This window comes from Lipotes vexillifer, unplaced genomic scaffold (assembly GCF_000442215.2).
Source record: "Lipotes vexillifer unplaced genomic scaffold, Lipotes_vexillifer_v1.1 scaffold1011, whole genome shotgun sequence".
In the NCBI taxonomy this organism is placed as follows: Eukaryota; Metazoa; Chordata; class Mammalia; order Artiodactyla; family Lipotidae; genus Lipotes; species Lipotes vexillifer.
The window spans coordinates 1,229,066-1,242,061 of record NW_006787698.1 but is presented as its reverse complement, the minus strand read 5'-3'; the positions used below and the strand labels follow the sequence as shown (position 1 = coordinate 1,242,061).

Here is a 12,996-nt window from a genome sequence, read left to right as displayed (position 1 = left end):
CCAACCCTTCTCAGGAGGGGACTTTATTCCTGCCCCCACCTCCCCGCTACCCAAGAACAGGTGGCAGCTGCCCTCAGGGGAGAAGGGCTGAGCGGACAAGAGTCTTCCCCCCAGATGACCTTCAGAGGAACAACCGGGGGGAGCACGCAGGGAGGCAGAGGGGGCCCCCGGGGAGTGGAGAGGGCCAGATCCTAGCCCAGGGTACCCCGTGCAGAACACACCCAGGAGAGAGTCAGGCTTCAGAGCTTTGAAATTAACCCCGGTAGATCCATCCCAGGGTTATCCGAGGTCCCATAAATATTTATAAATTGTCCCCCCCAAAACACGATCCCACTCAAACCTCCCTCTGCTTGATGCCAGCACCCTCGGGGACCTCAGCATCAAGCCTCGACCAGGGCCTGTCTCGCCCTTGGACAGGCCGCGGGCGGCAGAGGCCCAAAGGCCGAGGAGCAGGGCCCTCCCAGCCCAGCAAAGGGACTGGACGTGAGTGGACCCAGGGGTGGCCTGGACGGCTGAGAACTTGGGCTCCCAGGTTTCCAGGATGATGGAGTGACAGAAACTTGAGAAGAAAAGCACTCAAACACCCGAGAATTTAGAGAGGCCCCTGGGAGAAGGGATGGAACGCTCGATGTCATCTTTTCAGAACCGCTTTGTGGCCGGGCCGCTAGGTCAGCGGCTGAGCGTGGGATCGGGGCAGGGGCAGCACCATGACCTGGCAGGGAAGATTCTGCAAACCTCTGGCTTCTTCCTTTCATCCTAAGCTGGCACATGCCTGAAACCAGAGCCCAAAAAGAAGGCCCCGTGGAGCGTTCCGTGTCATCCCAGCCTCTGTGGTCCAAAGTGGAGCCCGCTCGCCCCCCTCCACACCTCCACATCCACCGGGATGCCTAGGGGCCTCAGTACTTACGTCATCATACAAGGAGCCACTGATGTCAGCCCCATAGATGGGCGACACGAAGGTGAGGTTCTTCCAGTACTTGCGCTCCAGGTCATCGAAGTCCTGGTGCCGGGGGGTGCAGTACCTGGGGACAAACCGAGCATGTGGGGCTCAGGACACCTGCCAGACACACCAAGGGAGGGGCTCCGCTCAGATACCCGCCCTCCCGGCAAGGGCACGGCCCCGGAGCCCACAGATGAGCTGTGGTGACTGCCAGGCGGTGAGGTGGATGAACGGCGGGGGGGCAGCCCTGCCTGGAACGGTACCCAGGGGTCCCGTCTCGCCAGCTATCAGGGCCCGGGGCCCCCAGGTCAGACCCCACGCCAGGGCCACGGGAGCTGGAGGAGGGACCTGGGTTTTGACAGTTCTTGTCCTCCTACCACCCTGCAGACACTGACAGGCACCGTGGTGGCCAGGGACAGCGCATGAGGGGACAGACCACGCCTGCCCTCACAGGACGCTTGTTTGAGAGCAAAGAGACTGCCAGAGACGCACAGAAGACTTCAGCGACTGAGCGGGGGCGGGGGGAGCTCCGCAGAACAGGGGGAGCGAACAGTGGTGCTGTGTGCCAGGGAGCATGCCCACGTGCTGTGAGTGCCCACGATGCACCCGTGAGATCCCAGGAGTGTGTGCGCATGCCCAAGTGCGCCATGGCGAACCAGGCACTTGGGGAGACGTGCCAGGAAGCCCCTCTCTGGGGAGGTGCTGTCAGAGCCGAGACGTCCTGGTGGGGGAGGCGCACCGGGGACAGGGGACACGGGCAGGTCCTGAAGGGCCGGCCCTGCAGCCAGCGCTGAGGGCAGTGTGAGGTGGACAGTGCGGCCCTGGGTCGGGTGAGGGTCTGGATTTTGCCCCTAAGAACCGGGGGACTGTGAACTGGGGGTGCTGAGGCCCACCCAGGGCACAGAGAGCGGGCTTGTTGGGGGCTGCGTGCACCCCACCCTCCGCACCCCGAGCTGGCGTTTAGCCCGCCACGCCACCCAGGCCCGCGTACTTCTCGCTGTTGGCCAGGCGCCGGTACTCCCCAACCGTCATGGCCTTCTTCTGGATGTTATACTGCGTGAAGAGGCCCGACTGGCCCGTCACCACCTGCTGGATGGGCGCCGGGATGACCACGTCGTCAATGTCGTCGTACGTCTGCCGTGGCTTCCACTCCTTCGGGGGGATGATCTGCGAGACGGAGCGGGAGGGTGGTCAGTGGCGCCTCCCCTGGGCTCGGCCGCTTGGGACTGGGTGAGGGGCAGGGAGAGCCTGGGGGCACCTAGCACCCCCTGTTGTGTCACCGAGCTCCCAGGAGACCCGGGGCCAGGCCTATCTGGGCACCACCTGGCAGGGTAGGGGGCTGTGCCTGCCTCTGCACGGGGCCAGGGCCTGGAGAGGTGGGAGCAGCCCCAGAGGACGTGAGCGATCACAGAGTGAGCAGAGGTGGGCAGGCTGGGCTGTGTGCGCCCCTCGGCCTGGGATGCACTCGCTGTGTCCCGGGGGCTCTGCTACCGCGCCCTCTGGCCACCACGTGCCCGGCTCGGGACTCCGCGCGGATGAGGCCCCAGAGCAGAGACCCTGGTGCCGCAGTGCACACTCATTCCAGCGCCCTCGCTCCAGTGACACCTACTGGGGGCGATCGCAGCTCTAGGTGGTGGGGAGACACAGGGACACAAAGGACTCAGGCGAGGGCCTGGGTCCTGACTGGAGGGCGCAGGTGATAAATCCCGGCGAGAAGAAGGAAATTGTAGGACAGTAATAAGGATAAAGCGGGGCTGGGCGAGCCGCCCAGAGGCAGGAGGTGGGGGGCGGGCAGTGGGGGATGACAATTCCAAGTGGGAGGAGGCCTGAGAAGGTCACACTGCAGCCCCCACCCCAGCAGGCGCCACCACGCCCCTCCCCCAGCAGGTGGCGGCACCCCGGCCCACCCACCCCAGCCCAGGAGGGGACACGGAGGGTGCCACGGATGGGGATGGACCTCCCCCTCCACGTTTCCTCTCCACCAATCAGGGGTGACCTCTGTGCAAGCCCCACGGGCCCAGGTGGGTGTTTGCAAGCCCCAAACCTTCCAGGGCGTCCAGTGGGCCACCCACCCAACAGCTCTGGGAGAAGGAACTAAACCAACCCATTTTTGGTGCATCAGCCACGCACCCTGAGGGGGCCGAACCCTCTCCCAGCTCAGGGCCACCAGGGAAGCACACGGCGCTGAGGCCCGAGTTTGCCGACAGCTTGGGAGCGGCTAAGTCCACTCACCATCCCCAGGATCCCGCTGTCACATGGGTGCAAAGAAATGTTTTGCTTGGCGATGGAAACACTGACTCTCCAGTTGCCTGCTAAAAAAGGGTGCTGCCCACCCACGACTAGCACGCATGGGGGTGTCCACCCACATAAATCAGTAACAACGACAGCAGTGACGATGAGAAAGTCAGCGCTCCTCACCCGGGCAGTCCCGCCCCACGGCGGACACTGGGCCCTGTCTGGGGACGTCTGTGGTTGTCAGGACTGGGGGGGCCTCCTGGCATCGATGGGGTGGGGGCAGGGAGACTGCTCCACACCCCACAGCGCCCAAGACGGCCCCCCAGAGAATGACCTGGCCCCCATGTCAGCAGTGCCAGCAGGACCCTCATTTAGAGTTAGATGGGGACGAGCCCCCTCCCAGAAGACACAGCTGTTCAGTCACAATGCCATGGGTGCCTGGCGTGACAACAGGGTGCTGGGCTCAGCCTGCCGGTCGACGGTTTTGTTAGATTCCCAGTGAGAAATCTGAGGAGTCAGGTGATGAACTAAAACACTCAAGGCTAGAAATGCAAAAAATAAAAAGAAGAGAGGGGGACTTCCCTGGTGGCAGTGTGGTTAAGACTCCACGCTCCCAATGCAGGGGGCCTGGGTTCGGTCCCTGATCGGGGAACTAAGATCCCACGTGCATGCTGCAACTAAGAGTTCGCAAGCCACAACTACGGAGCCCACGCTGCAACTAAGACCCGGTGCAACCAAATAAATGAGTATTTAAAAAAAAAAACAGACAAGGAGAAGAGGGCCCATCCTCTAGGGTGCGGGACGTCCTTGCAGGGAACGCGTTGTGGGGAGGGATCTGGGACCCCGGGCTGCTCTGTAACTACGCGGCTGACGCCTCCTCAGTGCAGAAAAGCCTGAGTTTCCTCCTGCGGAAAGTGCAGTGACCCTGGACCGGCTCCGCCGCCCCAAGTCTATTGGAGAAACGCCTCCCTAACCAGGCTGCGGGATGAATGGACCACTCCTCAGCCCTCCGCTCTCAGGGGAGAGCCTCGGGCTCAGTCCTGTCCCCTGGGGATCTGCTGTGTGACATCTGGACACTGGGGAGGAGCCGGCAGACGCTCCCGACACCTGGCTCACACGTGTGAACCACACTTTCCCAGGTACATGCTAAGCGGGTTCTGGAAAGGCGCATGAACAGAAGGCCACTGGTCTGGAACCCGAAGCTTCTGGAAAAATCCCTCAGTAAAGCACCACGGTCTAACACCCTGAAGTCTCTGCAGAGCAGGATTTGAAAGGAGGCTCTCCAAGCAGAGGACACCTGAAGGACGTCCCCTAAAGGCCCGTGAGCATCCCAACTGCGTGGCCCCGGACGGACCCTGACTCGAAGCTGATGGGGGGCAAGACTCAGCCAAGGCCAGGAGGACCGAGAGGCCACACACCCAAGGGAACGGCGTGACACCAGGGATGTGGCCAGCTTGGCAGGCAGCTGGGGCAGGTGTGGGAGACACTTCTAAAGGGAAGGAAGTGAGGGGCCAGCCTCTGCCCCCCAGAAGCAGCTGGACCTAAAGCCATTCTGCTGGCAGCAGGCCTGGAGGCTAAGAAGAGCCAGGCCACCGCCTGGCTGCAGGGCACTGAGGGCACTGACGCCCCTTGACCCCTCCCCAGGACCCTAAGCCATGCCCCTTCCTGGTTCCCTCCCTCCCCCAGCCCTTCCCAAGCAGCCTGAGGGGGAAGGAGCCCAGCTGGACACTGGTCCCAGAGCACACTCAGAGTGGGTGAGGAATGTGACCTACCACCCCGATGGCCCCAGGGTGGGAGCCCCCGTACCCAGAGCCCCCTCAGCTCCGGGCCCCGGCCCAGCCGTGCCTGCTGAGTGCCCACCCCGATCTAGCTGCCCCAGGCCCGACAGAGCTTTTGTCGGGGGACTATCAAATGTAGCTTTGATGAAAAAAGAAACCTCAACACCACACAGACACACACACACACACACACACACACACACGCACACACAGAAGGGCGGTCAAGGCTGATGAGACCAGGGTGAGGGCGACCCCAGTGACTACAGAACTCGTTCAGGCCAGCAGGACACTGTGTCCCTTCTCCAAAGAGGCTGGCAGCCCTCAGGGCTGACGGCCCGCGTCGGAAGGAGTTGGGGGCACCGAGGGCCGTGGCACGTGCCTCCCTGGACCCGTCTGTCCCCACAGTAGCAGGGAGGCCCCAAGGGGCTAGAGGCACCTACACGCCGTCCCTGCCTGACGGGAGCAGGGATGTGGGTGCACGCGTGTGTGTCGGCGTGACTGTCCCCACAGGATCTCTCAGCGACAGCGGGGGAGCTGCTCCCAGCAGCCCCTGCCCGCCCTCACCGTGCCCTTCCAGAGAGAATTGCCCTTGCCAGAGAGAAAACAGCAAAGAAAATACCACTTAAGAAGAGTGGAATGGAACAGGCAAACAAAGGGCAGAGGGGGACTTCCCTGGTGGCACAGTGGTTAAGAATCCGCCTGCCAATGCAGGGGACACGGGTTCGAGCCCTTGTCCAGGAAGATCCCACATGCTGCGGAGCAACTAAGCCCGTGCGCCACAACTACTGAGCCCTCGTGCCACAACTACTGAAGCCCGCATGCCTGTGCTCCGCAATAAGAGGAGCCACCGCAACAAGAAGCCCACACACCTCAGCGAAGAGTAGCCCCCGCTCACCACAACTAGAGAAAGCCGGCACGCAGCAACGAAGACCCAACACAGCCAAAAAGAAAAACAAAGGGCAGAGTGAAAATGTGCCCTGAAAACATCTGCCTCACAAAAACATCCAGTCCGAATGGTTTCCCGTCGATCCAAGTAAGATAGCAGAAAACTGGTCCACAGGAATTAAAGGCTTAGAAGCAGAGGCATGGCGCTCAAAGGAAAGGCAGGAGCCAGCAAAGGAGAAGAAAAGGGAAGGAGCAGAGCCGGGGTGAGGACGTGCAGGGGAGACTCGGTGATGCCACATGAGGCTGCACCCAAAGCAGCCCGGGGACAGAAGGTGCTGGAAACAGCCCGGAAGCCGAAGCCAGAGGTGACAGAGGAGGGAAAGGAGAGGGGCCGGGGGAAGTGGCAGGTGCTGCCAACGGAGCACTCCACGAGGTTACCAAGATTCCTGGCACAGGGGACAACTTGGATCCAAAAACAGAACTGGCGCTGCGTCCCGGCAAACGCAGAATGAGGTGAGGGACAGGACACGTTCCAGATGAAGGGGGGGCACCCCACGTCCAGCCCCACGGGCACCAGCCCTCTGAGTCCCCCACACTGCCCCCAGCTGCGGCACCTGAGGGAAAGGGGCACCTGACAACCGACCCCAGCCAATCGGTCCAGCCCAGAAGGGAGGCTCCGAACCTGCAAGAACCCAGGCCCGGGGCTTCCAGAGCCACAGACCCCGATGAGAAGGCTCTGCTGGGTGTGTGCTGTCATGGGGCCCAAGGAACGAAAACCAAGGAGAGGGGAGACGAGGGAAGATGTCGCAGGCCCACCTCTCTCTGCATCTGCGCGGCTGAGACTAAAGGCATGGATGTCACACAGCCAACCAAACCCGGCAGGGGAGGTGGGCAGAGGAAGGCCAGCACACCTGTCCCCTCGCTGCAGACACCGTCTGGGGACAGACCACCGTGACCCGCGGCCCAATACCACCCACCACCTGCTTCCGTCCAGCCACGGAGCTGACGCCGGCATTCTTTCTGGGTTTTTTTTCATTTTAAAAAAAAATTTTTTTTAATTCTTTTTTACTTTTAAAAATTTTACTTACTTACTTACTTACTTATTTATATTTTGGCCACCCCACGTGGCTTGTGGGATCCTAGTTCCCTGACCAGGGATTGAACCCAGGCCCTCGGCAGTGAAAGTGCAGAGCCCTCACCACTAGACCACCAGGGACTTCCTTTTTTAAAATTTTTAAATGGTTGAGGGAAAATAACAAACGAAGACTGTTTCAGGACAGGTGAAAATTCTATGAAATGCACATTTCGGTGTCTATAAATCAGGTTTCACGTGCTCACAGCCATGCTTGTGGGGTTGTGGGTCATCCCCGGCCGCAGAGATGAGTGGTGGCCACAGACAGTCCAGCCCAAGAAGCTGAAAATATTCACTATCTGGCTCTTTGCAGAAAAGGCTTAGCGAACCCCAGCTTAAATAATAGAGGGCCGGGTATTAGATAAAGTGCCGGTCATACAGGAAGCAACTAGAAGAACCTAAAGCAGGTGACAAATCTCCCAGATTATGTGGTGAGCGGGCCCTCACACACACAGGTTCACGTGCACATGAAGAAACTCGGCACCCATCCCCAAGGTCTGTTCCCCGCACAGAAGAGGCGTGGGCAGGCATGCTATCTGCCAGTGTTCACACACGCACACAAGCACATGCACGTCCGTGTGTGATGCTCCGTGAAAAGAGACACGAGGAATCAGTGCCGGGCCGCTCCAGGCAGAGGAGCCGGGGTCAGGGTGGGTGGAGGGGGAACTCATTCTCCCTTCTACCCTGTCGCAATGCTTGAACTCACTTCATACGTGCATTAGTCTCAAAAAAAATGTGTTTAAGTAAGAATATAAAGGCAAAAAGTAAGCCCTCCTCGGCACTGACTCCCCTGGGACCTCCCTGACGGGGTGAGACGGCTGCTGGTCCCACCATGATGCTCTGTGTCCCACCCAGGATCAGCGCCCTGGGGGACCCCGGTACCCAGAACTGTGCCTGACTTGGGGAAAGAACATATGTTCATGGATAAATTAGGTCAGAGGGGCTCAATGAGCAGATTAATGGGTGCCTCTCAGGCCCCTTGCCCCTGGGTAGGCACAGGGCAGGGGCCGGGGAGAGCTGCACGGGGGCCTGGGGCATCACCCACCTTGGCCAGGCCTGCCCGGTGGGCCCCCTGGGACTCGATGTAGGCCACGTATTTGTTGAAGTCCTTAAACTCCTCCATCGTTGGGCGAAACGTCATGATTTTACAACTTGGGTTCTGGGCCCCGTGATCCTCGGACCCCATGGCTGCAGCGAAGAGATGGCCACACCTGCAAGGGAGACAAGAGAGCGTCAGCACCTCCATCACCACCACGGGCCGGTTCCCTTCTCCCCAGGAGGCACCCAAACCACCCAGCCCCAAGGACAGAGGCCGCGCAGCCGAGCAGGGCCAAGGGGAGCCTGGGGGCCACTTCATCACTCTCTCTGGCACAAAAGACCAAATGACTGCAACGAATTACTAACAGAGGTAGCCCGTTCTAAGAGTCCATGCGATACTGGAGGCCAGAGCACACATTTCAAACAAGGGGCCTTGGAAATAAAACCTTTTCTTATCAGGGCCTCATCCAGATTCACTGGCATTGACCTCACAGCTGGAATCCAGAGGCAGAAGCACAGGAGGGGCTGGGAAGGTGAGTGATGTCCTGTGTGTTTCACTAGTAGGGAACCCCTCCCTCGGGCGGGGCCGCCACAAGCAGGGGAGCAGTGTGTGGGTCCCTGCAGTACTGGCCCGGCTGTTGTCAGCGAACCCAGGCCCCAGTGACCCACGGGCCGCCCAAGGCCGGGACCTGGAACCAGGAGAATAGGAGGTCCGGCCAGAGAGGCTCGTTTCCCCCTGCGTCACCCTGGGCTATAACCACGCCTGGCTGATCCAGCACAGAGTGTGGCACAGAGCGTGGCGGAGATCGGGCTCTTCTAAGGGACAAGGCTGCAGGCTGAAGAGGCCCCCGCCCGTCCCAAGAGTTACGAGAGTTAGGGGGGCCTAGCGGGGTGGCTGGTGACCCACCCCAGTGAGGAAGAGGCTTGGGGGACAGACTCTGGGGAAGGGTCCCTGCTGGGACAAGAGGAGACCAGACTCCCTCCAGGACTGGAAAGAGGTCAGAACCCAAGTGCACACAGACCCAGAACTTGGAGGACAATTAACCAAGTCCACCTCCCCCCAACCCAAAGTGAGCTGGAGAGTGAGAAAGGCAGGAAGCCTGCCAGTCCAGGAAGTAGAGAGTGTGTGTGTGGGGGGGGGGGGTCCATGTCGCCAAGACGCAGCCACTGGCTCCCCAAAGGCGCTCCCCCAGCGGGCGCTAGAGGGCAGCACGAGCCCGGGAACGAGAGCCGAGGCGGGCAGCTGCCTGCGACAGACCTGGAGGCCCAGGCGGATACCAGACCAGGTCCAGGTCCTGCCCTCAACCACCCCATGCCTGGGCGCACAGGGCAGCGGGTAGGCAGCTAAGGCCACGCTCTGAAGGTCACACTCACGGCTGGACTGCTGAGGACCCCGGAGGTCCTGGCACACACGGGATCACCACTGCATCCGGGCTGGGACCCCTGGGCCCCTCCGCCCTGTGTGCACAGGAGCCTCTGTCGCTCCTCCTCACAGGGCAGCCGAAGCTGCGGTCCACAGGGCAGGCCACGGGTGCCCGGGACCATGTGACAACAGCTCTGAGGGGGATCACAGGGAACCACCGAGGTCACACGGGTTTATAAAGGGGAAGGGTCATCACAAACCCCCCTGCGGACCAGCAGGCACCAGAGGGCCCAGGCCGCGGCCAGGCTGACCAGCCCTCGGGATGGACCACCACGCCGTCCCCTCCCCGCTCCCCACTCCACAGCCGGGGCCCAGCGCCTGACTCCCCACCTGAGCCCCCAGAAGCCAGCTGCCCTCTCCCCTCCAGCCCAGACCCAGCCACACGGGGCTCACACGGGGCCTCCAGTGTCCTGAGGGAGCTCAAGGCCCTGGGGGGACAGGCCCGACCCGATGATCTGGGAACATGGGTGTGGACCTGAGCTGGGCTAAGGGCTGTGAAGGGAGGCACAGGCGCATAGGGAGGGAGGCCTCCCGGGGCAGGGACCCGGGACGGAACACAGTGGGGACAGGACAGATGACCGGCCGCAGCCATCGCTCGCCAGCCTTCCTCGTGTGCCTGCTACCCGAGCCGCCCGGTCCTGTCAACCCCACCTCCCCACCCGCCCAGATTCCCTGTACCCACCACCCCTGCCCACACAGAGCAGCGGAGGGGGTCCCTGCCGCCCACCCATCTTGCACGGCCATCAAACCTGTCCTCTGAGGCCTGCAGCCGGAACACGATCACCCAGGTCTCAGCTCCTCGTCCCAAGCCCCCGACGGCCGGGCAAAGGGCCAGAGGCCAGCTCCGCAGCCCGCCACGGATGGTGCCCAGATTCGGAAGCGGCGGACACATCAGCACTTAACAGCCCCGGCCCTGTTCTCCACGTTTTATGTGGGTGGTGTGTCCACTCTGCACAGTTCACAAGGGGGTGTCGCACGTGCCTGGAAGCCCGGCTCTGCTGCGACCATGCCAGTCTCCCAACACACCGCCACCCGCTGTGGGTGACGGGCACCAGGACCACCTGCAACAGCAACTCTCCTCTTGACCAGGCCGGTCCCAGCAGGGGAGGAGGACACAGGCTCCCCCTCAAGGCCAGCTGTGTCACCACGAGAGAGGCACACCCTGCCAAGGATGCTGCTGCCTGGCCTCCCACAAGGCACTGTTGGTGGCAAATGAGGTGGGGCAGGACACCCGTCTTCCCCCAAGACCAGCCTGTCCTGGGCAGATGGGAGGCAGCCCCGGGGTCCTGCCCACACGAGTTCTCTCGCCCATTAAACATAACCGCAGGAGCGCTTTTCCATGGGGGGGGGCAGGGGGAGCAAGCAGGTGATACGACAGCAGGTAGAGTTTCCTGTACTGCACCTGGCATGATATGCTTCTCCAACCACCGCTGTCATCCAGATTCAGCTCAGCAGTGGATCATGTGCGGTTTGCTTTTTTTTTTTTTTGTCTTATTTGTGCTGGTTGCAGTAAAGTTTTTAGTAGGTAAATATAAAGAAGAAAATTAAAATCGTTTATAATCCCAACACTCCATAACCCTTGACACATTTTTTGAAGGAGGGCAAATAAAAATCAGACGTGCACATACTTTAAAAATAACAAAAGGAATGTGCTCTTAACCAGACAGTGCCATGCCCAAAATGCGAGGTTCTAACAACTTCAACGTAAAAAGCAGCACAATTAAAAAGTGGGCCAACGACTTGAATAGACATTTCTCCAAAGAGGAGACTGAAACGGCCAGTAAGCACATGAAAAGATGCTTGAGGTGATCAGCCATCAGAGGAATGCACATCTAGAGTGACGCACACCTCCCCCAACTGGGGCGGCTAGAGTGAGAAAGCAGATAACAACAAGTGCCGGTGAGAAACTGGAACCCTGACTCCCAGCTGGTGGGAACGTAAAAATGGGGCAGCCCCCCAAAAAGTTAAACATGGAACTGACCACGCAAGCCAGCAATCCCACTCCTAGGTATACACCCAAGAGAAATGAAAACATATGTCCGCACAAAAACTTGTACACAAATGTTCACAGCAGCATGATTCACAACAGCCAAAAGGTGGAAACAACCCGAGTGTCCATCAACAAATGACGGTACACAAACTGGTCCCTCCATACACGGGCACATCACTCAGCCACGAAAGGGAGAGAAGCACTGACACTCACTACAACATGGATGGACCCTGAGAACACGATGCTCAGCGAGAGAAGCCAGGCACAGAAGGCCACCGCAGGCTAAGAGGTCTGGGTTTCTTTATGGAGTGACGGGAATGTTCCAAAGTTGATTGTGGTGAAGGCTGCAGGACTCTGAATTCGCTAAAAAAAATCGTGTGCTGTAAGTGGGAGAACTGGTTGGCGGGTGGATTCTATCTCAATACAGCTGCTACCCCCAGAGGAGAAACAGAGATTAGGGTAGGGGAGAAGGAAAGAAGAAAGTTCTGCACTTGCCAAAAAAAATAATAAATAAACAAAACCTCTGGCTGCCTGGAAGGGTGGGCGCCTGGAGCCTTCAACTCCTCAGCCCGCAGAAGGGCTTCCCCAGAGCCAAGCCCCCACCCCATGAGAGACGGAGGACACCCCGCAGCCCGGCCACGGAGGAGGCGTCTGCTGGGTTGCTTCTCTAACAGGAAGTGCGGCCTCCAGAGACACTTGGTGGGTCCCTGTCCCCGCCCCCGCCCCGGCCCAGCCCTTGAAGCCTCTAACAGGAAAGAGAGCGGCCCTTTCTTCCCACTCCTGATTCTGAGGCTGAGAGCAGGCATGCCTATAGGCTGCAACCACTGAATTTTACACATTCTAAATGGATGGAACTGTCTGCTTTGTGAATTACCTCTCAATAAAGCGATGATTTTTCTTAAGTTCTGTGTACGGGGAGACCCTGCACGCCTTGGCCTTCCTGGCCTGACGCTCGCCCAGCCCTCGCAGCCCGCCGCCTGGGACGGATGAGCGTGATCACGCGTGGAGGGGCAGTTCCCCAGCTGTCCTGGACGGCTCCTCCTCACCCAGAGACAGGTGACAGGAGGGCTCCACCCGCTCTCTGGGTCCCAACAAATGAGTCCAGCCCAGAGAGGCCCTCCTGGGCTACTGCACCGGCACCTCCCCCAGCGGCCTTCAAACTGGGGGACTCACGGGCTGGGCTGTGGGGGACACTCTGGCCACCCCCGTGGAGGCTACCACCCGACCTGTGCTGCAGCACGGTGACCAGGTCGGGGGTCTTTCCCGCCCCAACCTGACAGCTGCTCCTCCCAGGGGCAGAGGGCTCTCCAGATCTGGACTCCGGCCTTGGGCTGATGCCCCCCCGCCAGGAGCCCGACAGAGCGGGGTGCGCTAAGCCTGCGAGCCGCAGGAGAGGGGGGGTGAGAGACACCCCAAGGCGTGGGTCTCCCACAGCCGGGTGCACTCTGTCTGTCCGTCTGTGAGCCAGAATTCAGAAATAAGATGACTGGTAAGGGACACCATTTCCCCAACAGGCAGCCACATCTTCCTGACTGAGGGGCTCTGGGGACTAAGGGTTTCTGAGATCCAATGGCA

General features: G+C 60.3%; 1 protein-coding gene across 1 annotated transcript in view; it reads right to left on the bottom strand.

Moving 5' to 3' along the window:
* The window catches only part of KDM4B (lysine demethylase 4B), a 94,391-nt gene extending 86,232 nt beyond the window's left edge, over positions 1–8,159 (bottom strand). Inside the window, exons 1-3 of the mRNA XM_007460540.1 lie at positions 8,016–8,159; positions 1,932–2,107; positions 908–1,022 (exon numbers count right to left, since the gene is read on the bottom strand). Of these exons, the coding sequence (XP_007460602.1) occupies positions 908–1,022; positions 1,932–2,107; positions 8,016–8,156 (432 nt within the window). The 5' untranslated portion in view covers positions 8,157–8,159. The remainder of the gene's footprint in view (positions 1–907; positions 1,023–1,931; positions 2,108–8,015) is intronic.
* Between the last annotated feature and the right edge of the window lie 4,837 nt (positions 8,160–12,996).